General features: G+C 52.1%; 2 protein-coding genes across 6 annotated transcripts in view; one reads left to right on the forward strand and one right to left on the reverse strand.

The window, feature by feature from the left end:
• Ccdc33 (coiled-coil domain containing 33) overlaps positions 1 to 25,710 on the reverse strand; it is an 84,346-nt gene that overhangs the window by 16,784 nt on the left and 41,852 nt on the right. For all 5 annotated transcript variants that reach the window (XM_042281023.2, XM_042281019.2, XM_042281024.2 and 2 more), the window contains 2 exons: positions 24,901 to 24,972; positions 12,950 to 13,108 (listed from right to left, as the gene is read on the reverse strand). In XM_042281023.2, coding sequence (XP_042136957.1) covers positions 12,950 to 13,108; positions 24,901 to 24,972 — 231 coding nt within the window. The remainder of the gene's footprint in view (positions 1 to 12,949; positions 13,109 to 24,900; positions 24,973 to 25,710) is intronic.
• The window catches only part of Stra6 (signaling receptor and transporter of retinol STRA6), a 111,988-nt gene continuing 91,886 nt past the window's right edge, over positions 5,609 to 25,710 (forward strand). The window contains exon 1 of the mRNA XM_076576377.1: positions 5,609 to 5,700. The gene's annotated coding sequence lies outside the window, so the exon portion shown is untranslated. The remainder of the gene's footprint in view (positions 5,701 to 25,710) is intronic.

Below are 25,710 nucleotides of genomic sequence, written 5' to 3' on the forward strand. Positions count from 1 at the left end.
TCACTCATGTCCTCCTGCCTTCTAGGTGTGAATTAGCAAGAGGGTAATTATATTCACAGAACTGTCTGGCCCAGCAGCAGCAGCAGCAGCAGCAGCAACAGCAGCAGCAGCAGCAACAGCAGCAGCAATTACAGTCCTGCTCTTTCCCACCACACTCAGAGAGCCCTGAAGCTGCCCAGGAGCCCCCTACACCAGCCAGTCAGCTGACATGGGGGATGGCAGCTGTGTTCCTGTGGGGATGGCCAGCCACTCATTTGTCCCTTTGCACATTCTCTTTGGGAGAGCATGCTGCCCAGGCTTTAACTGGGGGCTATTTTTTTTTTACCCCCTCACCTTGGATTATTCTTGTGAAGCTGTGTGGTTGTTGCTTCCTACTCATTGTCTCTAGGGAGGCCTCTGGCCAGAGAGAAAGCCTGGGTCAGGGACTGTGGATGGGAGGGATCCTGGTGGTATCTGCCTGCTCTCTGTCTGGGGGAAGGAGCCCTGGCTCCATATCTGGGCTCTTTGGCGACCGGAAGATCCCCTTGAGCCTGGTGGTATGTGTGTGGATTGGTGGGTGAGCTGAGGTGGCAGCTGGTGCTACAGTGGATGAGACCTGGCTCCACTGAGCATCTGTTAGCCAGTCTTGGAAGGGTCCATTGAAAGGAGGCACCCTCTGCCTGGGAGCCAGGAGGAGCAGACTCAGAACAGGCATGTCTGCCCTGTGGACCCAGGACTCATGCTTTCCAGAATAGCTATGGATGTGACCCTACACCAAATCATAATTCAGAACACTGTATGTATGTATGTATGTATGTATGTATGTATGTATGTATGTAATATATATGTATAGATCATGTATATATCACATATGAGACATATATGTATAACGACTCTACTTCTTGAGTCTGAATTTTATAGATGATAGTATCTGTCACAGTGTTAGAAGGCTGGACATGCTTGCTCCACAGGCTTTCTCAGAGAGAAGATCCGTGGAGTACTGTCGGAGGTGTCCTGTCGGGGGATGGGGATGGGGCATGTCCCACTCACCTTCCGGGCTGTCCCATCCTCTACCTGGACTGCCTTTTGAGGACTATGAGTCTACCACCCATTTGTCTTCAGGTAGCTCACCTTTCCTGCCTCCAGCCCAGGCCCCGGTTGTCTCAGCCTCGTGCCACTGAAAGCCTCCATTTCCTCTGGGCTATCCACGGCCTCACATAGTGCTTCAGTTTTTGGTGTCCTGGGCAATGCTTCTAGAACTCTTGTGTCCACCTTGGCCTGTTGTGGTTCCAGCCCAGGACTTCAGGGTCCCTTGAGAGCTCCCTCTCCCCTGGCCTGTCACCCAGTCTTTTCTGGCCACTATGCCCCTCATGCCTCACCTTCCCTACCCCTGAGAGTCTTCCTGCAGCAACCCTTCCAGTGTTACCCCTGCTAAGGTGTGAGGGTTAATCTGAGTGTCAACTTGACAGGATCTAGAGTCACCTAGGAGACACACCTCTGGCACATCTGTGAGGCAACTTCTAGATTGGGTTAATAAGACGGAATCCCCCTAATGATGTCACCATCCCATGAGCTGAGCAACTGCATTCATCTCTCTCTGCCTCCTCACTTGGGGTGTCATGTGACTCGCTGCTTCCTGTCCTTGTTGCCCTCAACTGTACCCTCAAACTACACCTTCCTCCCTAAAGTTGCCTTTGTCAGGCATTTGGCCACAGCAATGAGAAAATAACTAGTGCATTAGGTCCCGCCCTCTTCCCAGGCAGTGAAAACCCGGGGGCCCTTGTGTAAGCAGCTGCAAGTGAGGGAGGGGCTTAATGGGCATCTTAGTTAGGTGACTACTGCTGTGATAAGACATCAGGACCAAAAGTAACCGGGGAGGAAAGGGAAACCAGAGCAGGAACTCTAGGCAGCAACTTGGACCCTGGAGCTGATGCAGAGGCCACGAAGGAACGCTGCCTATGGCTGGCTCAGCCTTCTTTCTTATACAACTCAGAGGACCTGCCCAGCGGTCACTGTCCACTGTGGAATGGGTCTTCCCACATCAATATTCCCAGTCTTGCCTACAGGCCAATCCTATGGAGGCATTTTCTCAACTAAGGTTTCTTCTTCCCAGCTATGTCTAGATTTATGCCAAATTGACCAAAAACCAGCCAGCACAACGGGGGTAGCTTGCTTGGCCTGGGGGTACCCTCCTTGGGGTATCAGGGAATGGCCCCCGACCATCTCAGGCCCAGGTCGATTTTATCAAGCTTGCTTGGTGTCCTGCCTCTGTGCCAACCTCCTCCTTTCCAGCGGCAGGTTCCCCTAAGTCAGGCAGAGTGGGGATGAATAGATTTTCCAATCGAGCAGCTGACAATTGTCTTATAGGGTCTTGGAGAGCAAGAGACAAAGCCTGGTCCTCCAGACCCCTTCCCCAACTGTCCCCTACACCTAGTACCAGGGGCTTTTCATAGTCCATAAAGCTCTTTCCAGGCACCCAAGACTCACACAGCCAACCTGTGGGGCATTGTCCTTATTTCACAGTTAAAAGGATGGAGATTGCTCTGAGCTCTGGCTGGAGGCCAAGCAGGCAGCAGACACCCCGCATGTTTGGTGGGGTTCAGGGAGCTGTTAGATATGAGTAGGGTATTCTGGGTTCTGGTGAGGGCTTAGGCGCAGACTTCAGAGCCTTGGGGACTCACCAGGCCGAGCTCAGGACAGTGGAGGACCGAGAAAGAGGGCAAGCCGATTTGGACATCTGTGCTTTGCACAGGCTGTGTCTCAAGCAGGAGGTGGTCGGATGAGAAGAGGGCTCATCTGGACTCAGTTCCCAGGTTTCCTGAGTGTCCCCCATCCCATAAAGAAGGGAGACAAAGGGGAATGCTTTCATCTTCAGCCTCACAGCCCACCACCAGCAAAGTAGAGATCAAGAGGGGGGTCTCTCCAGCAAGCCTGATGCGGAAGCTGAGATGCCTCCAGTCCCCCTAAAACAGCCACTTGAGGTCCCTGGGCTACTGTTCAGTGCAGTCCCTGAAGCCCACTATGCTGTGGATGATTTGCATATCTAAGAGCAAGAATAATTCTGTGGCTGGCTTAGCACCACAAGGCTGCAGCCCCCTTTTGTCTGTTTGAGTAAGAGCTGGCTAAGGGCGGAAAGATAATTAGTCCCCTGTGGGCAGTGTCCCCCCCCCCGAAGATTTAAAGATGTAGCCTATATACCCCGCGCACACACTCCCGCAGCCTGCTGTCTACGGGACGTCTGCATCGGCAGGAGCCGATAAATGGGCATTTTATCTGATTAAACTGGGAGTGAACTGGCTGTTCTCTATTATCTGTAGGTTTGATTGGATATTTAGCACTGTGTGTGTGTGTGTGTGTGTGTGTGTGTGTGTGTGTGTGTGCGCGTGCGCGATTTTCTGGTCTGTATCAAGAGAAAATTGGATTGTACTGAATAGCATTTAATCTGAGCACACAGGCGTACACCCTAATAGAGTCACGGAGCTGAAAGGAGGGACAGGGGACAGTTGGATCCTTAGCCCTGGACATCAGGGGCTTCTGCAGGGGACTTCTGTGCTTGAAGGCAGCTCTCCTTTTCAGTCCTGTTCTGGTCCTCCTCAGGACACAGCCCTTCCCATCTGGTGAGGAGGAGGTAGGACCACCAGATGTGCCCACCCAGAACCTGTGCCCCTGTAGCCCTGGGAATTCCCTCCTGCTGCTGGTCCCACGCTCCATAAGGTGGCAGTGCACCCTTATGCACACAAAACAGGTTGTGGGCTGAAACAAAATGGGGTGAGAAGAAGAGGGGTCCTGGGAACTGTGTCTTCCCCACTACCACACTAGCCGCTAGGGAATCCAAGGATCGTCTGAGGGCTGGCATACAGTGCATTGGCGAAGGCAGGGCACAGAACCTATTCCAAAGTTGGTTACTTCATTCCATTTGTAACGGAACATTGAGGTGTGTGTGTGTGTGTGTGTGTGTGTGTGTGTGTGTGTGTGCGTGTGGCCTCTCTCCTGCTTTCACGTGCTCTGGCCTGGGAGGAAAGAGGAGCACACAGCTGTCTACATGTTTACTAGGAAACTGAGGCAGCTCTCTATCCCAGATGGGCTGGAGGAGGAGTACGTGTGTCAGGATCCAGACTTCTGTGTTCTGAGTCACTAGGCCTGGCTGGCTCCGGCTGCTATGGGATCAGGCTCTGAGCTAGAGCCCCGGATCTGAGTTTGTCAAGCCTGTTGGGGGGCCTAGTAGGTGACAAGATGGGGGTAGGTAGCTACCTGCACAACACTGAGTGGAAATAAAAACGAAATGAGCTATGACTAAAAGTTGGGGGGCTGAAATTTAGTCTGTATTAACACATACGCTTGGCATTGTATACTTATTATCATGAGTATGACGAGGGATGGCAGCTTGCAGAAAGGGGCTGGTCCCAGTGCCTAGGTCAGCAAATCTCTCCCAGCTATCCCTGGGTCTAGGACATGTGCCTTTTTGAGAATTGCTGACTTAGCCTTAGGAACTAGTGACCTCACTTCTCTACCTTGTTTACTGTGGATGCCACACCCTTGCCTGCCCACCGCCAGTTAATCAAGGGCAGGATGGACCATGGGTTGGAGTGCCAGGCAGTGCTGGCATCTTGCTGAGAGCAAAGCTGGAGGCTGATCCACTTGCTCCAGCGTCATTAAGCATGGTGGAGGGCATGCTATCAAGCCCAGGCCCCTACCTGATCCAGAGAGGGGAAGGCCAGCAGGGGTGACTGCCAGGCACAAATCTCCCCATGTTCCCCTCACCCGGAGCTCTCTCTGAGGGTAATTTCTCCTGCCTCTGAGGGCCCTTGCCCTGGGGGCCCTTGCCCTGGGTGGCCTCTCCTCCTCTGCATCTCTCAAATAGATCTTTCAGATACTTGGGCCAGGTCCTGAGCTGGCCAAGCCATACCCAGCAGCTTTTCAGTCCTCTGCCTTACACCTGGAAGACTTCCTCTCTCCCTCTGAGTGGGCTCTGTTCTCCCCATCTCACAGACAGATAAAGAAACGGAGGTCTGGAAGGGAATGGATGAGCTTGGAAGGCCTGATGGGGGCTTTTAGGGAGATCTTGGCCAGGCTCAGGAAAGATGTGAATTCGGTGCCCATATGTATGCACACACACACACACACACACACACACACACACACACACACACACACACACACGCACACACACACACACACACAATTTCTGCTCAGCAGGGCAGCAGATTCCTCTTACAGGGACGAACTGACCATCTCTCTGCTACCAGGGAAGCCAGATCTATCACAATTTTCACACTGCAACCGTTCACACTTGGCTTCTGTTCTCATCCTCTGCTGTCACAGGGACATCTGCCCCGACCCCGAGGCATACGAAGTGTGCCCTGTCCGACAAGCTAGTGGGGTTAAGGCTAGATTCCATCCCGAGAGAAGACTGTTTCCTGGTTCCTGTCATCTCCTCCTCCCCCCCATTTCCTGTGTGTCCCTCTGCTCGCCTGGGGCGTCTGAGCACAGGTATCCTTGGATGGAGTTACCTTTATGTGACTATCACTTGAGGAGGAGCTTCTGGAGATGAGAGGCCTGGGTGAGCTGTGCTGTCTGCCCTTTCCCCCCTCAGTCTGAAATAGCCCACGTGCGCGCGTACTCATCATTACCAGGTCTCCTGACGAGCGGACGGCTCTTTAGAGTCCCCGGTGCACTGCAGCCTGCTCTTGCTCTCGCCAGTGCTCTCAGAGACCTCAAAAGGTAAGTAGGAAAGACTGATGCCTTACACTAACATCAGAGCAGTGATTGGCAGCAGCCCGCTAGACCTGCCCAAGTTAGTGAGGGCTTCCTTGTAGTGAGGCCGCAGGACCTGGCACAAAGCAGGGGCTAGAAAAGCTGGCTGAGTGAATGAGTGCACATGCTAGACATTGGGGAGGTGAGAAGCAGCTGGGGGACATGAAGGAGGGGAGCTTTGGAAGTTTTCAGTCCCAGGATGCGGGAAATCCCTTCTTGACTCCTGGAGCCCGCTTGTACTGGGCTCAAGTCATCTTTCCCTCTTGGACCCAGAGGTCCCTCCTTTCTCCCAGCTTTCCCAGGCTGACTCTCTTCTCTGGGTCTCTGTGGGCTCTCCCTGGCAAATCACTGCAGAGACTTCTCCAGGCCACCCCCGGTGTCTTTAGGTCCAAGAGAGGGTATAAATGGCAGTTCCGTGTACGTCCTAAATAACCATCCCTGGGCTTAGGAGGGAACCATGAAGCTATTTGGTATTTGGCCTTCTGGAGGATGTGTGACTTCACCCACTGCTTGATACAGTCACTGTAGGGCAGAGAATGCTGGGCCTTTGGGTATCTGGGAGTCAGTCTAGTGGTGTGGGTGTGGCCTTCACCTAAGTCAAGGTCTTCTGCCTCTCTGGTTAGTTGGATCAAACCCCATCCAGCGGGCAATAGCTTTCAAAGCTGGACAGCGCCGGTTTCCACCCAGCTCTAGGGATGGAGGTTGGGAGGGAGTGGGAGCGGGGGAGGGGAGCTGGCCAGCAGGGAGCCTTGCTCAGCCCGCTTGCTCCCAGCACACACCCACCGAGAGACAATAAATCGACAAACACTTAATCTCTCTGCAAATTGAAATGCAGCCGTAAATATCTGGCGCATCCCAGTAGCTGAGTTATGAGTCTCGTTTATTAATCTCTTTAGTCTCAGGTGATGGATGGAGAAGGAGAATGGCCCGCCTGAGACGCGGGGCGAGGGGGTGCGGGGGGGGGGGGGGGAGTGCGAGGAACTGTGGGCAGGGGGTCTGGCGACAGGCTTTCTGGAGGTAGAGTCATGGGGGGGAGGCCTGGAGATTTGTGTTGGTTCTTTTCAGCCTCAAAGGGTCCTCCAGTCTGAACACTGGGGCTGTTTTCATTGCCCTGCTGTCCTCAGGCTTGTTAATCTCCCCCACAGCCTCCAGAGGGCGCAAGGAGACAATATTCCTTTCATTTAACAATGAGGAGGCAGGATCAGAGAGGTGGAATGATTTCTCTCGTCTCACACAGCTCTGGAGGTAGACTTGAACAACCTGTTAGAGCTGTGGGTGTGAGGCGGAGCTGAGTCTGAAGGAGAGACAACAGGCCCCTGACGTGGGGTGACAGCTCCCCTCCTCCCTTTCCAGCCTCCCTTTCCTCCTTTCCTCTCTCTGCCTCTCCCGTTCCTCCAAGGCTTGGTAATTCTCCCCCACCTCCCACTCTCTATGCACGCCTCTCCCTCCCTCTCTCTCTCCTCTCTTTCTCTTTCGCTCCACCTCTTTGCTGTGTGTGTGTGTGTGTGTGTGTGTGTGTGTGTGTGTGTGTGTGTGCCTGCAGTATGAACTGAGGAGGAAGCGGAGGGAGGCACAGGAAAGAGAAGAAGCTGCTGAGGTCTCAGCCAGCTGGGGACTTTTGCACATTCTGTGCATTTATTTTTAGAACCCCTTCCTCTTGATGCCAGCGCACAGGGCTCCTGGCTAGGAAGAACAGAAGCTCAGGGCCCTGAGATGACCTCCAGCCTGGAGGAGCAGGGCCTGGAGGGCTCCGGTCCTAGAGGTCCGGGGCAGAGACCTGGGTGCTGTGTGGGTGGCAAGAGCAGAATGGCCAGACAATGAGAGGCAGAGAAACTGGGTGCAGGAGAGACGGAGGTGAGAGGGACAGAGGAACAGCTACGTGGAGAAGAAGATGACTGGTAGCTTGGGCATTGTGATCTGAAGGACACCCATTTTGACACTGAGGGTGAGCCTGGGTGGCTCATGCTCTTGGTTGCCTGGGTTTCGGTCCCTCTCCCCTGTTCTTTGTCTTCATGATTCTGCAGGGTTTGGGTCCCCAGGCAGAGGTGGTGGTGGAAACAATGGAAGAAGATGTCCTCTCAGGGCCCGGGCATCTTCCTCTTTGCCTCTGTGATACCTCAGTGGTACCCACCCAGCCCAGGGTACCCTGGGCTGAGGCGCTCTTTCCATGGAGGTTTCTCTTCTCCTTACCTGTGTCAATAGAGTCTAGGGGAACACTGTGTCTCCCTCTGGTGACCACTGCTGGTGGCCACAAAGGTCTCCTGCTTAGGGAGCATCACCTGCCACCAGGTGGTGCTGAGGGAGCCAAAGTCAGCTTTGAGCCTCCGCTCACCTGGGTGGGGTCTTGGGGTGGTGGTGGAGGCTCCCGCTACATTGCTACATCGTCGAGGGAACTAGGGCACATCTGCTCCAATGTCTGCTGCTGGCAGAAGCAGGAAGTGGGGCCCAGAGAGGAGGGCTGAGTTCAAGGTTACTTCAAGGAGCAATGAGAGAGCACAGGGCCCAGCATGGAGCCAGGCCAGGCAAGGCCGTGCCCTGTGGACTAGTCAAGGAGGCAGAAGATATGTGAGAGGCTCAGAATGAGGCAGGCTTGGAGCAGGGACATTTCCACGGCATGGAGATGGCCAGGCTGGATTGGCCCAGAGTAAATAGGGAGATTGGTTGCCTTTGGGGAGGGCAACGAAGGAACAAAGGCTTCCGTTCACAAGGATAGTCTCCCTTCTCAAGGCCTTGCTGGTCTCCTTTGCCCAAGGGAGCAGCTCTCCCATGTTACAGACAGTCAGGGCACAGGGACATGAAGTGACAGAAGTGGGCAGGTGCAGCAGACACCCCTCTGTGCCAGCCCGGGAGGGTGGCCTTGGCCTGGGGAGTCTGACCTCCTGGGCTGGGCTGCACTCCTTCAGCTGTGTGCCTCAGGTGAAGCCCCCATGGCCATCCTCTCCATGTGCACATGGGGCCCTCTCAGGGGCAGTCGCACTGCCACCCCTCAGAATGGCTTAAACAGGACAAGGACAGCTAGTGACTTAAAGAGACCTTGGGGTCCAGGAGCCTTGTAGACTCAGGAAAGGAAAAGGCAAGCTTGGGCTTGGGGGTGGGGCAGGGACGAGGGGATGGGAGGAGGGAAGGGAGAGGCTTTCAAAGAGAGAATGAAAGAAATGAGTTATTCCAGTGTGGGGAGCTTAGAAAAGTCCACTGAATCTTTTAACAACCCTGTCAATTATTCATTTTCTAGTGTGCGGGGCCCCTCTGGTTGGCCTCAGAGCTGCTGTGAGCAGGGCAGACGGAGGGAGGGAAGCAGAAAGAGAGAGAGGGAGAGGGAGGGAGAGAGAGAGGGAGAGGGAGGGAGAGAGAGAGAGAGAGGGAGGGAGAGAGTGTGGGGTAATATCAGAAAGAAATGGGAATATACAAAGACAATGGCATGCATGTGTGTATGTGCATGGGTGTGTGTGTGTGTGTGTGTGTGTGTGTGTGTGTGTGTGTGTGTGTGTGTGTGTGTCAGGGCAGGGAGAAAGAGAGAGGGCAAGTGAGAAATGGTGGGGTGGAGGGCAGTGGAGGGCAGTGGAAGGGAACACCTCTGCTTCAACCTCTGGGTGGAAAACACACTGAATACCTTGTCTAAAGCCTGGTCCTCCCCCTTCAGGAAGCCTTCCTAGGTCCTCTCTCCCCCCCCTCATAGAGGAAGGTCCTTTGTCTGGATCATGTCCCCCTGCTTGGCCATCTCTAACATGTTCATGCTTGTCTGCTCTGTGAGGCTGATGGTCTGTGGCTGTTCCTTTGTGAGGGGGATCTCCAGTTTTCGGGCCTCAGTCTCCTCTCTTGCCCCCATGTCCTCACTGGGTGTAGGACGGGGCACTCGCTAGACTGATTCATCCTGACTAGTTGGAGATGTCTCATGGGTCTTTGTGAGTGGAACTCCGCCCCGCTGGAGACTGAACAGACCCCTTCAGCTTACCCACTGTGGTGGTGGCATCAGGGACACTGGCTAGCTAGAGTGAGGTGGCTCAGCTGTCTACGGGATAAGGACAAGACGCTGGCAAAGTGGGTCTTGGGAGAACCGTCCCTTTCAGAATGATCCAGGAGCTCAACATTTCCAAAGACATGTATGTTCTGGGCTGCTCATCATGCAATCGCTTCCCTTAGCTCTGCCACGGGTCCTCCCCTCGATCTCAGTGGTCCCACCCAGCACTGAGCTTCCTCCTGCCCTGAGAAAATGGTCCCTGGAATGACTGCGTTAGAGCTGGGTGTCTGGGGATGGGAAGAAATGGCTGGGCTTGGTAGGAGTCCCAGCTGGGGTCTGTGCGCTGTGAGGGGCAGGGAGCATTGCACACGAGACCACAGACCACATCCCCTCTACCTGCCCCTCTGTCCCCGAGGAGCATCTTCCCAGAGAATGTTCAATTTTCAATGCTCCCAAGTAGACTCGGGAGAGAGCCAGAGATAAAATGGATTTGAGGCTCTGGGGAACGCTTGGCGACACTAGACAGAGACCGAGGCGCCACGGAAGTCAGGTGATGCAGAGAGGCTCAGCCGAGGCCACAGAAGAGAGCAGAGGGGGCCACTCATTCATCCTCGGGACACCGGGACACCGCACAACAACTGCTGTGGCCCAAGGCACCCTGCCTCACTCACAGGCTCTGCTGATGACGCTCTCTCCGGTACAAGTCCCGAGTCACATACCCCATGATTCTGTCACTGCTGCTCGGGTGCCTCGGGGCTCCTCAGGTATCTGCTGCTATAAGTCTGCGCCTTGACCCTCAGGTGCTGTGCCTGTGCTATGTCCCACAACCATGCCTCCCTGCCCTAGAGTGCTGGGTGACATCATCGCACATCAGCGTCTATTGCTATGCAGCCACGCTCCTGGGCTCCATGGCTGTGCTCTGTTGCTTGCCACCGCGTGCGTGCGTCTCCTGGTTGCATGAGTTCATCTCCTGCTATGTAATTTTCTTTGGTTGCCATGGAACAGTGACCCATGGCTGCACAGCTGCCTGTGATTGGCATGGAACTGTAGACTGTTGCTACCCAACCGCATTCTGTTACTTGCAACGGGGTTTCTCTCGGCCACGGGAAGGTGTATGGCTGGGTCCCGCTGCCCTCATCTTTCTGAGCTCTGGCCTGTCGGTTTGTAGGATAGCAGCTAGGATAAAGGGATGGTGTGGGGCCTGGGAGAGAGCAGGGGCATCGCGAGAGTCCTTGTGCTGTGCTGGAGGGCCGACTCAGCACGGGAAGATAAAGGCTGAGGCCAAGAGTCACGAAGGAGGGTTCAAGGTTAGCATGGGTCTGGAGTCGCCTGCAAAGGGCAGGAAAGAGGGCCCGAGCAGCAGCCTTTTACAGGGCATGGAAGGTGGGTTAGCTCACCACAGGCCTCTGTAGCTACCCAGAATTTTCTGGATGCTCCCTCCATAGCATGGACTGACAAGGCCAGGGAGCCTTGGGAAGGTATCATATTACTTCTGGACCAGGTCATAGCCACCGTGGGTAAAATGAAAACAGGTCACAAATGGTGGTTAATCTTGATTAGAATTTTTTTTCCTAATGGCTGATCTTAACTTCTCAGGCTGTGTCTAATCCCTCTTCTTTGGTGGAATCCTTAAGAAAAAGTCAAAACTAACTGGCTGTCTCTCCGTGTGATACCATCCTTCCTGACATTTAAAGTCAGGTCCTCAAATGTCCACCCATCAGATCCATCCTACCCTGAAAGGCCCTTTTCCTCCTTCTCTCCCATTCATTATTATTCTCAATCAATTTCATAGATGCAATGAGCCTCCAGTCCGGCCATCCCACCCCCTTTTATGTCTCCCACCACAGACAAATGCACAGCATTAAGTTACGTGTGTTTACCATTGCATATGGGTCTGGCTCTCAGACTTGCTGCCCTCAGCTCAGATCTTACCAGAGAACCCCTGCCATTCCCAGCATTCCCAGTGGGGTGGGGCTGGCACTGCTAACTCCGTGCTCGCACTATGTCCAGGATGTTCAGGTAGGGTCTGCATCTCTGCTGTCAGAGGTAGTGTGACTAAGGGTGAACTCTGCCCTTTGGGGTTGGGTAGGGCTGAGGCTTGGCTGACTCACCCCAAGGCAGTGGGGCGTGGGGGCCGGGAACTCACTGACCTCTTTGGTGGTAACCAGGGAGGACCACCTTTCACCTTCTCCTTCCTTCCCATCTGCCCTTTCCTGTAGTGGCCCCTTCACTTTTACTCACTGCCCTGGCTTTTTAAAACCAACTTCCTTTACTGGTTTTGGGTCAGGTTGTGTGGGTTGACAAGAATTAGTTTACTGCTGTCCCGAATCTCCCAGGCCAAGAGATCTGTACCTTTATTTTCAATGCAATTGATGTTTGGGCTAGAGGTTGCTCCTGAGTCCTGCTTCTCCACAGGGCAAAGGTGGACTGTGCAGACTAGAAATATTTCTGAGAGCTGTTACTTGGACAGGAAGGCTCCACTCTTGGGGAGGGTGCTCCAGGTGGGGACCTCTTGGGTACACTCAGCAGGCAGCAGCCTCTCCTATTGTCTGATGGGACATGTTTCAGAAAGGTGCCAAGTGCCAAGGGTGGCCGAGGAGATTGCCAGTAGAGAAGGGCAAGTCCTCAGGAGGAGACCTGAGGATTAGGTTGGTGGCTTTGCCTGGAACCTTTCTTTGGGATCTTTGGAGCATTTGCTCATGGGATCCACTGTGGAGGGCTGTAGGAAGCCACATTAAGGAATCTCTCATGGTCACTGACTGGGGTGGTGATGCCTCCACTTGGGACTTCAGAGGGATTGTCTTTTGAGTATATACTCTTTTGCTGTCTGTACCAAGAGGCTGAGACTCAGAAGAGATCCATCCTGAGGCCAGGTACCAGCATCAAAGACAGGTACTGTGCCTGAAAATAGTGTTGTTTGTTTTTTTTTTTTTTTTAAAGTGCATCTCAACTACCCCCTTTATAAGTTACAGCTAGTTTCTTGGGGGCTTTCCACAGCCTGGGAGACATACTCTGAGCTGGACATGGCTGAGCAAGCATTACAGGAATTCTCATAAATCCCATGAGAGACCAAAGGTGAAGAAAATGTGAAAGGGAGTCACACCTTCCTCCCCCCAGCTTGTCTTTGGGGGTAACTCACATGCCGAGTGTGCCAAAGGAGTGGTCCACTTGCCACCTGGGGGGTGATCTCAGGGGTGGCTCCTCCCCTATGGCCCCAGCACAGTACAAGTCCTCCCGGTCCTAGGGAGAGGCACTCACCATGTCACGCAATGTCTGAGGCTCCTCGGCTTCCTGAGAGGGGTCTGAGGAGCTCATGGACCAGGACTCACGGATGGCACCCAGATTCTCATCTAGGATCTTGGGGTTCAGAGTGGGCAGAGCCTTGCTCTTGTTTGGTGTCAAGAAGTTTTCTGGCCTCTAAAAAATAAAATGGAGACTTTGAAGCGGCCCTTCCATGGTGCCTGCTATACTCCGAGCTTCCTGGCATGGCCCTGCACACCTGCCCTCTGTACGCTCCCTGCCACCCGCCCCTTGCTTACTGAGTCCCAGACGAAGTGTCCTGCAGCTCCTCCAACAAGCGAAGTGATTCCCTGCCTCAGGACCTTTGCATCTGCTTCCTTCTCTCCCCAGGGATCCTTACACACTTGCCCCTCACCATCATTTGGGTCTGGCCCATGTCTAATCTTTTTGGAGAAGCCTTGCCCTTTGACACAGAGACCACACTCCCACTCCAAAGTAACCCCACCATTCATAGCATACCGTTTTACAGTGTTCACAGTAACCACTCTATGAAAACACCTTTCAGACAGTGGGTTTGCTTATTGACTCTCTCTGCCTTCTCCCAGTGTTCACACCAAGACTGAAGTTTCACGTTAGCAAGGGCGCTATTATCTCCAGCGTCTTTCTCACTGTAGCTGCTCAACAAACGTTCTTAGGTGCTCAGTGAGTACGCCACCAGTGGCCTCCATACCCAGGATAGTGATGACTTCTAAAATGCCCCACTCTTTTCTCCCCCTTCCCATCTCACCTCTACCATCACTCAGTTTGATCACCCCCTTAGAGTGACTCTCTGTGCACTTTGGTGAACCCTTCTTCTTCATGACCCTCTCTGGTCTCCCTCCTCCTCCCTTGGGAAGCCCTGTGCCTCTGTCCTCTCTTGGTCAAGGGTTTCCTGGGTTTTTCTAGCCCAGCGTTGGCTACCTGTACTTTCACATTGCTCTGAGGTTCTAGGCTAGTTTGCTATTTTTGTTTTTCCTAATAAAACTTTATCTTCCTTGGACTTAGGGACATGTGTCAGCGGTCTTTTTGTGGGGGTGGTCACTTTAAAACTTGTTTGGGGGCTGGTGAAATGGCTCCAGAGGTAAAGGAGCTTGCTGCGAAGTCTGAGGATGTGAGTTTGATCCCTGGGACCCAGGCAGTGGGAGGAGAGGGTCATCTCCTGCATGTTGTTCCCTCACCTCCACACATGCACCATGGCACGTGTTGACATGTACACACATACACAAAGTAGATGAAAGTGTACTAATTGTTTTTAATCAAGGAGAAGTTATTTGAAACCCATTGTTAGCTCTACCAGTTCTACAGTTAGTTCTGCAGTCTCCTGGTTTTCAGAGGCCTCAAATGTGATGCAATCTCACCCCGCATTAGCTGTTGGAATCCTCACTCGGCCTCAGTGCGGACTTATTTATTCACTGGATGGTGTCTTGCTAGAAGCAAACAGAGCCATGGGCACAATGCCAAACAGGAGGGATGTGCTGGGGCTCCGGGTGCCCCAGTGTCTGACAACTGGAGTGAGGCGGGTGACTGCATACCTCACTTAGTGGACACTACATGGAAGCCTACACACCCGGACTATGTCAATGGAAGACTCTGCTCTCGAACATTGAGGTGTTTGCAATGATTTCTTTATGTGCCATACAATTTGGGGTTCAGAAATGCATTATAACACAGGGCTTCTACATGCTATGTCAGCAGAGTTAGGGGTCACTCACTCACACGTGGACTCACTCACCTGGGGCATTCTAGGCCCCAATCCCTCTCTTTTGAATGGGTATAAAATAGATAATTCCTAAGAGAAACATCTATAAATGCTCTTGGCATGGAAGAGGGATGCATTTGGTAACCTGAGGCTGACTTCAGCAGGCCATTTACATCTGTGAACATCGGTCCAGCTTCCTGCCTCATCTTCTCCTGTTTGAAGAAGGGCGGGATTCACTTCGATGTTTCCCAAATGATACCGAGTCTTCTATGCCCTGGAAGTGCCCAGTGCAGCATCCCACTCAGAGTTTGGGGTTTTCTAAGTGAGTGTTCAGATAAGTACCACATCTGTCTCCTACTCAGAAGTTTTGAACACTTGGGGATGGGAAGTTGATTCAGAGGTTAAGAGCACTGGCTGTTCTTCCAGAGGGTATAGGTTCTATTCCTGACTCCCAGCAACCACGATCTGTTGACAGCCCTCTTCAAACTTCTATGGATACTAGGCATGCATGTGGTACATAGGAATATATGCAGGCAAAATATTCATATACATAAAAAATCTTTTTAAAAATGCTGAACATCAGACTGGCTTCAGAGGGACAGCTATGAAATGCTTATTGGGCAAAATGACGGGTGGGTGGCAGAAAAATAAGGAATAACCAGCCAGGGCAAAAACCACCTCTCTAGTGACCAGGTGGGTCCAAGCTCGGGTGAGATGCTGATTCAGGACCGGTAATGACATTTCTCCTCATTTCCAGGCAGAAAGCCAATCTCAATGCCCTGGATTTCATAGACTGCCATCTAATCCAGTTAGAGGAGGAAGTAGGAGTAATGAAATCAAAAGAGGTCTCCAGAGGTGGCCCAGTCATTACAGAAAGCAGGGACAATTGCCGAGGGAGTCACCTCCCCCACTGCCTGTCTCCTGGCTGTCCACCCTGTATGGTCCCAGGACCAGCTAGGCCAAGTCAGTGATGTGGAACTGATGTTTTTGGGTCAGAGTTACACACTCACCAGATATTTTTAGGCAGTTTCTGATACTACGTATAAATTCATTTAATTTCATAACAGATAAATTAAAAATGAGACTCTCAGTCCAGAACAGTGAATTCATCTCACCAGTCTCTGCTGGGCAGGGGAGTATCCCAAGGAGGAGGAGGGAAAGCAGGCAGAGTGGGAGGGGGTAGGAGAGAGCCAAGCCTCATGGATGAACTGCCTATTCAGGCCTTGCTTGGCTCTGCTAACCCCATTCTTTTCTGTCTGCTCACCCCACAAGCTTGTTTATTTGCTTTTCTATTTGGCAGGTCTGCTGGGGCAGCATGGGGCTGACAAGTGGCCCCTCAGTCTGTAGCTCCGTGGTGGCAGCAGATCCTGCTTCATTAGGACCGTAATTGGGGACTGACTTTGAAAGCTCAAAGAGATGCATGGCCATGCACCAGCTCAGACACAGCACCCAACCCAGCCCCTGCGCTGTGCCGGTGGCGGCTGCACACCACGTGAGAAAACATGGTGGGAGGAGATGTCCAGCAGGCGCTCTTACCAGCAGAGTGGGGTCTGTCGAGACAGGCTGGGCCAATGGCATTCCAAGCTGGCTGCATTTGAGGTCACCTGCCTCCCCTCCCTACCCTCAACACCTCTGCTGCCCTCCTCCCTACTCCATCCCCTAGATCCCTGGTCATGCAAAATGCAACAGCTCCTGCTTGCCCTGGCAATTACAAAGCAAGCGGGCTGCAGCTGCTGTCCCTGGTGCTGAAAGCGCCCGCCTTCCGGCCAGCCCGCCTGCCTCTCGCCCCGCCTTGAGCTTTCTTGGAGGGGGACACAGGCTCTTAATTCAATTAGCTGGCCCTGAACCCTCCCCAGGGAGCCTGGAGCGGAAACTGACAAATTCTGTTTAACAAAGACATTTGTCCCCCGCCCCGCCAGGCGTAGGGCTCTGCTCTCCTGTATCCCGCTCATTAGGTATCTAACAAAGTGCGTCCCAAGAAATCTGCTTCCCATCGCTAGTAATTCAGGAGGCCTGATACAATTTTCTCCCTGATAAGGGTGGCTCACCCGCTGGCAAGCACCATAATGAGCCCTGTGCAGTGGCTCCCTGATCAGTCACTGCTTTGCCATTTCCTGTGGGCTGCAGTTGTAGGTTCTTATCTCTGCAGCTGTAGGCGAGGCTCAGACAGCGGGCCCTTCAAGAGGGCTTGCCTCCCATGCATATGGCCAGCCTCATTTATGGCATCCTGAGGGCTGTGGCAGCTGTGGCAGGTTTGAGCATCTAGGTCGCTCTCCCAGCCAAAAAGGGCCCACGTGTTAATACTCAACGGATCCATGCTATATCCCTCAGAAAATGGTGTCAACACCCCCGAAAAGCAAGGGGGCAAGAATGGGGGTGGTAAAGATTTTATTATTATTATTATTATTTAATTCTGTTGGGCTGTTAGGATTAAATAGGGCCCCGCCTGTGGCTTAGTGGGTTGGCTGTGGGTTCATTCACTCTTACAGGCCAGAAATTTTTTTTTTTTTTTTTAACCTACATTTCATCAGCCCCTGTTCACATCTGGACAGAGTCACACACTACTGCTGCTCAAGAATTTTCTGTAGTTGTCCACCACTTTTTGGCCAAGTCCAAACCTTGTGTCCTGGCACCCACCCTGTCCTTCCACAATCTGGGCCCCCCGTTACAAGTCCAGGGTCACTGTTACGACAGCATCCTTACGTCCCACAAGCCTTCATGTCAATGCACATACTGGTCTCTGATACACCTCTGCTTTCCCAATTTCCAAGCCACTATCTGAAGTAGGACTCAAACCATGCCCCTGGGTGACACTTCCCCTAGCCCTGTATTCTCAGTGTAGCGTCTCATGCTGGATGCTCAGGTGATGATAGTCTGTTGGAGTGCTTTATTGCTAGGTACAGGTCAGGGCCCAAATAAGTAGGACCCTAGTGAAATTACACATGTGTGATCTCACCTGGGCCAGGGATCCATCTGGCTTGGCTGGAAGACTAGGCTAGTGCGGTCCGGTCTTGAGTTGGGGAGAATCCCTAGGCCAGCTCTCACTTTCTTAGAAGTTTTTCTAGAAGCCTCCACTCTCTCTATGTCTTCCTCTCATGTCTTCGACCAACAATTTATGCATTGAGCTTGTAAGGAAAGCAGCAAAGAGGATATTCCAAGCCTCCAGGTTCCTGATGCCTGCCCAGCATCCTGACTTAGGACATTATTTCTTGAGAGGTATTTCAGGCTCATGTTCTCAAGGCAACAACAGCCCCAAGGCTGGTGATAAATTTGAGATGAGTCTGTATCAGGCCTCCTGAATTGCTTATACCAGAAGCAGCCTGGATCTTGGTCTCAGACCCAGAAGCAGGTCTTTATGTATCCATTTTTTCCATAGCCCCAAATGCAGTCAGGGAAATTCAGCAAATTTGACCTGATTTGATTTGACCTAAAAGATTATCACCTTTTTTTTTTATTTCTTCAGTCTCAGAACATTTTCTGTGAGAGCTGAGAGTTGGCTCAGGAGGTAAAGGTGTTTGCCATCAAGTCTGACAACCTGTGTTAGAGCCGACTCCTGCAAGTTGTCCTCAGACCTCCACATGCATGCCTGCTATGGAACACAGTCATGCACACACACACACACACACACACACACACACACACACACACACACACACACACAATGTATGGCGGAAATTGCTGTGAAAACAAATGAGGGCCTGGTGATGTTTATCTTTTTGATGTCTGCATGAGCAGAGAGCTGGTAGAGCAGCTGTCAGGAGGGGCAGGTGCTGAGTGATGGATTAGTGGGGTTCCCTTATCCCAGTGCCCTGCCCCCACCTCTCAACTCAGTATGCCTGTCAGCAGCTCTGGTGCACAGTGCTGAGAGCTCCCTTCCTGAGTGCTTGCAGGATCCTGTTCTGGGCCTCAGCACAGGCCCCGGCTCCCTCCTCAGCACCTGTTACCTTCCTGAGAACGCAGGATTACAACTCCCATTACAGACGAGAAAAGGAAAGCTCAGAGAAGATCCAAACCCAGGTCTGAAGATGTGCACTGTGTGTGTCTAGACTATAATCGTTGGCGACTTGGACCCTGAGGTGGCAGACAGGGAGGACTCTCGGTGTGTTATAAAATCAACATCTAGAGTGAACTTAAGCTTAGAAAATGAGCTGAGATGAAGGTGAGGTACCACAAGCATATTTTAGCACGTCTAAGCATGAAAGAGCAGAAGCGCCAGGTGAGGGTGGCCTGTCCTGCTCAGGTGCCGTAGCCTGGACTTCAGTGGCCCTCACTGCCTCGGAAGGATTCAAACTAGCTGGAGGCATGAAAGGAGAGCATGTGTTTAGCAAAGGAGTGATGGCCTTGTGCCACCCAGTACTGCCGATGGCGCGTCACTGTCTTGGAGGACATTTGAAGAGAAGAGTGGCCAAGAATTGATAAACAGGAGTCAGAAGTGAAGTGTGTGAAGGGCCCATCACTATCACGGGGGATGGCTGCTTCAGGCTGGGGAGCGTAAATAAAATGTTGTGGCGGGTGCATGCATGTAATCCCAGCCCTCAGAAAGCTGAAGCAGTAGGATCATAAATTCGAGGCTGCCTGGGATACACACTGAGACACTCGGTGTTTCAAAAATAGGAAAGCAACAACAAAATTTGCAGATGCCGGGAGGCCTGATGTGAACATGGGAGCTGAGCTCCCTGGAGATGGGCTGGGGAAGGAGAGGACAGGCCAGTGGGAGGGGAACACAGAGAGGAAGGAAGAGGCTTCCAAGGAGCTATAGAGACCAGAGAGGGCTCCTGTCAGGAAGTGAGGGATATAGAACCGTGTGTGTGTGTGTGTGTGTGTGTGTGTGTGTGTGTGTGTGTGTGTGTGTGTGTGTGTGTTGGAAGAAGTGCTAGGCTCCCTCCTCTCTGAGGTAGGCTGTATAGGAAGAGTGACATGGGAGACAGGAGACTGTGGTGTCCATATTGTCCTCAGGGCATGCAGCACCCATGAAGGCAACTCCAGAGATACAAAAAGCAGGTGGGCAGCTTGGAAGAAGCGTGACGAGCCCTGCCCCAGACCTTGCACCTGCAATCCAAGGCCCAGGGTGGCCCTGGGGAAACTGAGGCTTTCTTTTATCCCCTGCGCCTGGACCTCCAGATTGGACCTGAGCCAGTGACGGAAGGATGCTGTGAGAAAGAGGGGCGGGACAGAGCTTTCTGTCTCCTGCCGTCTGGCCTGAGTAAGGACAGACAGCCCAGGGGACCTCAGGGAAGGCAGCCAGGACTATTGTAAAATGCTGCAAGGGGAAGTGTTCCTTCTCTGGCCCCCCTCCTCCTGTGATGGTGTTTTCAGAGCTGGACTCCTTGAGGGTGGGAATAGAATCTTCCAAAGGACAGGCTAACTGAGGAGAGAGCCTTGGGATCCTGGATACTGGCTGTCCAGGCAGATGAGTTTGGTGGGGAGATGGAGGCAGTTTTGGGTCAAGATTTCTCTAAGGACCAACCCAAAGCAACCACATTGGGGCTTTCAAAAAAAATTCATCCAAGGTCTGTCTGATTATTCTTGTCCTCTGCCCTGTCTCTCTGGTCATCTGGCTGACTTCTCTCTGGGCTGGTAGCCAGAGAGGACTTTGTGATGAAGGCACCAGGGGGGCCCTTTTGTGGCCTCAATTGTTGCCCTACCACACTTTCAGGGAGAGGGAAAGGGAGTGGAGGGTCAATGGGACTGTGTCTGCCACCTGTCTCTGAGAGCAGGGCCTCAAATGCACCTCTTTGTATGAGATTCCAGGCATCCAATGGGCTCCAAGTCTTCCCCATGTCCTTGGATGTTGCAGGCTGAGCAGGGGTGGCCACACACATGAGAAGCCTGATCTCTGCCTGCCCGATGTCCCTCGACCCTGGTCAGCCACTGAATCTTGAATCCTAACCCTAAGAGGGGGAAATGTCCCTAAGACCAAAGTGTTTATGTGGTCCAGTCCTGCCTCACTTCCAGGGAGGTGCATTTCCTGCAGAGGCGAGAATAGGCCCAATGAACACCTACTGTGTGCATGCCAGGGTCAGGTGAGGGAGATCTGCTCATCTTGGGCTGCTCTTCAAAGAGGCTGCCAGCAAGCTGGAGGGCACCCAGGATGTGGTGGGATTATTAAAAGAAGGCAGGCTGCCTCCCTTGGAGAAGCAAAGACTTTTGGGGGTGAAAAACAACACATTCCCCTCTTCAAAGAGAAAAGGCTGAGATCAAAGGGAGAAAGCAGGAGGCCAAAGGTCGATTCCTGTCTGTCTGTGGAGTGGTCAAGGGCTCATGGATTCTTAGTGTCTATGTCCTCCAAAGTCTACCTTTCTAACTTCATGGAAAAGAGGGCCGGGTGCGTGTATTCTAGTTAATGTACCTGCATGTTTTGCTCAGGCACTCTCCTACACACACAAGTCCAGCTTTAGACAGATCACCAGAGGCAGCAAACACCCACAGAGAAGCAATACATCAGGGTAACCACAACCCCACACCCCCGCCACTGACAGTCCCCTCTGAAGCATAATATCCCAAACTAGAGATAATGCTTGCCAATCACTGAGCCGACAGGCTGTGTTAGCTGATCAATCTGCCAGTATGCCTGCTGGCAGATGATGCCATCCATGCAGGCGGCTTGCTGGGGTGTGCTGCAGCCACAGAGGGCAAAGCTGGGAGCATGGGACAAGGGGAGACCCCAGAAACAGGGGATCTCAGTGTGAGGGAAGTTTCTATCTCTCAGAGTCAGCTGCTGTGTCACGGGGAGGGGCTGCTGCTAAGGAGAGTGAACGTCCTGTCATGTTAAAGCAGGAGAGAGGATAGGATGACTATGGTGCTGGATGTGGCCGAGGCCGTCCCTGTCTAGGTGGATTTGTTGAGGGAGACCTCTGCTGTCTCCTTTTGGACATCCCAGCACACTCTTGTCCCTGAGCTCTGAGAGTGGGTGGTACAGAAACCATGGGTATGGGAGACTGAGCTTGCCAAGTGTCCAAGGAATAGACCAACTTGTGCTGAATCTTCAATCCTCAGGTTGGGAGCACTTCCTCTCTAAGCCCTCCTGGCCATGTGCAAGGAGTTACCCAAGGATGGACTTGTCAGTTGTGTTGGCCAGGTATCCCAAGACACCTACCACCTCAAGCCCCTCTAGGGCAGCTGGAATGCACACAGGACTCTGGCACTTGGTTCCTGGTGGTGACTCTTGGAGCTTTCAGGCTGTGCTAGGAGGAATTCATGGGTGGTCCTTGTTCTGATTCTGCCATCACTGGCCCATAAACTGCACATGGAGGAGCATATCATGGACCACAAAGCTGAAGTCTCCTCTAAGGTGGAACATCAAGATGGAAGGATCCTGGCCTCTCGTAGTAGCTAAGCTCCAACTTCACTCAGACTGTTTACTCAGGAATTCCGAAGCCTTTCCAGGGACTCTGGATTTTATCATCTCAAGGGTCATCAGGCTGTATGCCACCAACCGGTATCTACTCATGAACCTATGTGTTCATTCTAGTCTCCGTCCCCTGATGTCTATAAAGGGAAGGACTTTTTCTTTTCTCTTGGTCTTGCTCAATGTACTCTCCCTTAACCCCAGCACATAAAGGTTGATGCATATTGTTTGCAGGTGTGTAAGGATGATGATGGGGATACAGGGAGAGAACCCTTTTAGATTTACCTGAAGTACCACCTGACCCCTTCACCAATTCTCAACACTCTTCTTTTAACCCTTTTAACCCTTAGTGGGACGATGGCAAAAGTGTCTATACTAGGTGAGGGTCGTGTTCAAAATTAATTGAATTAAATTAATGTATCTTGAGGAACATGGGCTTTATAGCCCCAAGACATGCCTTCACTTCAATCCACAAGGTCACATGGTGAAATTCTTCACCTGCCCAGTGTCTGGCATGTAGGAAATTCTCCTTAGATCTGTATAGCATGACAGATGTCATATGCTCCTTATATCTGTGTAGCATAGAGATGGCTGTCGTTGCGGCAAGGACCTGATAATGAGGCCACTCACACCAGCATTACCACAGTCACTTCCCTAAATTGATCTTCAACACTGTAGAGTCAAAGCGAGTCACTTATTGGTCAGTTCTCAGATGGAGTCACCAAGGAACAGCTGAGCTACAGAGAGATTATGTGTGTGTCAACACAGATGTGAAAATGTCATTTGCATCTGTGGGTGTATGTGTACTTATGCATTAAATGCATGCAACATTGAAGAGGTGTGTGCACATGCATATCTGTGCATATGTGACTGTCCTTGTGTGAGCGTGTAGACATGTGTAGAACCTCTGTGTACAAATTCTTGGCTGCTGGGTCTGCATTTCTGCTAGTACATTTTTTTTTCTGGTGCACACCAAATCTTGGTCTCTTTTCTTTTCCTTTCTTCTTAGAAATCCATTACTAAAAGGCTCCCCCCCCCCCCCCTCCAGGGGAAGGGGGCTAAGGAAAGGGAAAGCTAAAATCACAAGGCCCAGATCAAAACACTCAGCAGCTAAATGAATTCGGCAGCATTTTCCCGCATGACTTGGAGGGATAATTTAGTGAGGCCGCCAGCTGGAAGGAAAGGGATTAATTCTGCACTTAGCGCAGGTTCCAGTGAATAATTCATCACTGGAGACCTTTGTGCCCAGCCTCTGGGCAGCAGGGGACGCATCCTACCCACCTGCCTGTTGCCTGTCTGTCCCCATCATTCTCCTAGCCAGGGATACCTAGCTCTCTCTCCTTCTTCTGGTTGCAGAGTGCATGTGTCTTGGGGCAAGGCAGGAGGCAGAGGGAGATGGCAAGAGACTAGCAGTGACTATTGACAGATCCTAGACCCTGAGACGGCCCCAGAAGCCTGGGATACTCTTGGGAAAAATGTCACATTTTCCCACTTCTCCTTTCTTAGGATTAAAAAAAAAAACCTTAAAATTTCTAGTTATGATACATGACACATGTGTGTGTTATTATCAGTTAGTGTGTGTGTGTGTGTGTGTGTGTGTGCGCGTGTGCGCGAGCACATAAAGGTCAGAGCACAACTTTGTGGCATCAGTTTTCCCCAAGTTTATATAAGGTCTGGGGATCCAACTCAAGCTGTCAGGCTTGAGCCAGCTCAGCGGTCCTGGGTCTCTGTGGCGTCTCTCAATGGGTTTTCTTATTTTCACGTTTGATTTAGTGGTGAGTACAGGTGTGGGTGCCATGAGCAGGGGTTAGAGGGATCTGGAGGGGATGATGGTGAACACCACACTGGGCCTTTTGTGCTGTCACCATCCCAGATATTCTCCTCATACCACACACTGTGGAATTCCCATGTTCTTCATGGGTAAGGACATAAGGCTCTGAACTACCGTATGCTGTTGGATTTTTTTTTTTCTGTCCTGAGAAGCTAACAAGAGTAGATTAGCCCTTAATCAGCTCTTGAGCATTTCCTAGGTTTGGGGTCAGATTGCCCACACCCTAGTACCAGAGAGGGAAGTGGAGAGGTTTCAGTGGGTGGCTTTTAGGCACACTAGATCCATGACCAGCGTTGAAGCTGGAGTGAGCCTAAGTGGAAGCAGCTAGAAGAGCAGTGGCCATGTCCCAGGCAGGGCTTGCCTGGTAACCTTTCTACTTGGACCGACTCTGCCATGGCAAGCAGGATCCCAAAATGGGTCCCCAAGTCCCTACACCTTAATATTTAGAATTGCCAAATAGAGAGCCACCACTTCCATGATTCTGTATGACACAGCAGACCCTGAGACAAGATGATGATCCAGTTCTTTTAAAAGCACAGAGTCTTCTCTGGATGCTGACAGAAGCGAAAGTCAGAATTTCAAAGTGTGCTGGGGACTGGCTGTGCCTGCTGGCATCACAGTACAGGGACCATGGTAAGAAGGCATGTGGGCGGTCTCCAGGAGCTGAGAGCACCCTGGCTAGCAGCCAGCATGGAATCTGGGCCACCAGTCCTACACCGCAAGGAACCTGGTCCTGCCTGCCCCCCAAAAGAACCCCTGTTATCTTCCCAGGACTCTGACCCCCAGTTAAGCAGGTGTGGGTTAGGTTAGGTTGGGGCAGAGGTAGCCTCCTGGGCCTTTGTGGCCTTTTGTTCTTGCCTCTTCCTAGTCACGGCACTCTGCCTGACTTCCTGGGACCTCAGACCCCCTCAGAACTTCCCAACTAAACCAGCAGACTCCTCCTTCTCCCTGGCCCCAGACCCTGAGAGTCAGCCCCTGAGAAGGACATTGTCACTCACTTGGGGGTTATGGGAGCTGACACATGTCTGACCTTTCCAGGCCGCCACTCTTACCTCAGAGGACAGGAGCTGGAAGGAGAGATTCACTGTGGGGGGCTCTCCACTGATGGTCTTTAGGTGGGTGTCCTAGGGAAGAGAAGGGGCAGTGAGTCTCCATGGCCGGGCCAGTGCAGGCAAGACCTCTCAGGTCCACCCCTTGTTCTGACTCCTCCGGGAAGAAGGAGGGTACAAAGGCGTGTGGGAGGGATGCCAGAGCTGGCCTTCTTCTGCCTCCGTTCCAGCAACGCCTCCACTCGGCCCTTCTCACTCCGTTCAGCACCTGACTGGCACCTCCACGCTCGTCTTCTGGCAGAGCAGAAGTTCCTGCTTGCTGTTATGTCAGAAGTATTTAGGGAAATGGTGGCACAGAAATAGACAATGAGGCTGGGTGTGGTGGCACATGCCTGTCGTCCCAGCACTTGGTAAGCGGAGGCAGGAGGATCAAGAGCTCCAAGTCATCACTGGCTACATAGCAAGTCTGAGGCCAGAGACCCTGTCATATATACACATACATACATGTACATACATATATATACATACACATACATAGATATACATATATATGTATATATATGATGATAAAAACAGTAATGATAAAGCTATTTTTTCTAGTGAGGATTGAACTTTTGGCTTCTTGCAAGCTCACATACTAGGCAAGTACTCTTCCACTAAAGCTACATCCCAAGCCTTGTTTGTTTGTTTGTTTTTATTTTGAGACAAGGTCCCCACACTGGTCTCAAAGTCATTCTGTAGCCCAGACAAGCCTCAAAGTTTCCATCCTCCTGCCTCAGCTTCTGGGGTAGCCAAGATTTATAGGCCTGCACC

Source organism: Peromyscus maniculatus, chromosome 7 (genome assembly GCF_049852395.1).
Source record: "Peromyscus maniculatus bairdii isolate BWxNUB_F1_BW_parent chromosome 7, HU_Pman_BW_mat_3.1, whole genome shotgun sequence".
Taxonomy (NCBI): Eukaryota; Metazoa; Chordata; class Mammalia; order Rodentia; family Cricetidae; genus Peromyscus; species Peromyscus maniculatus.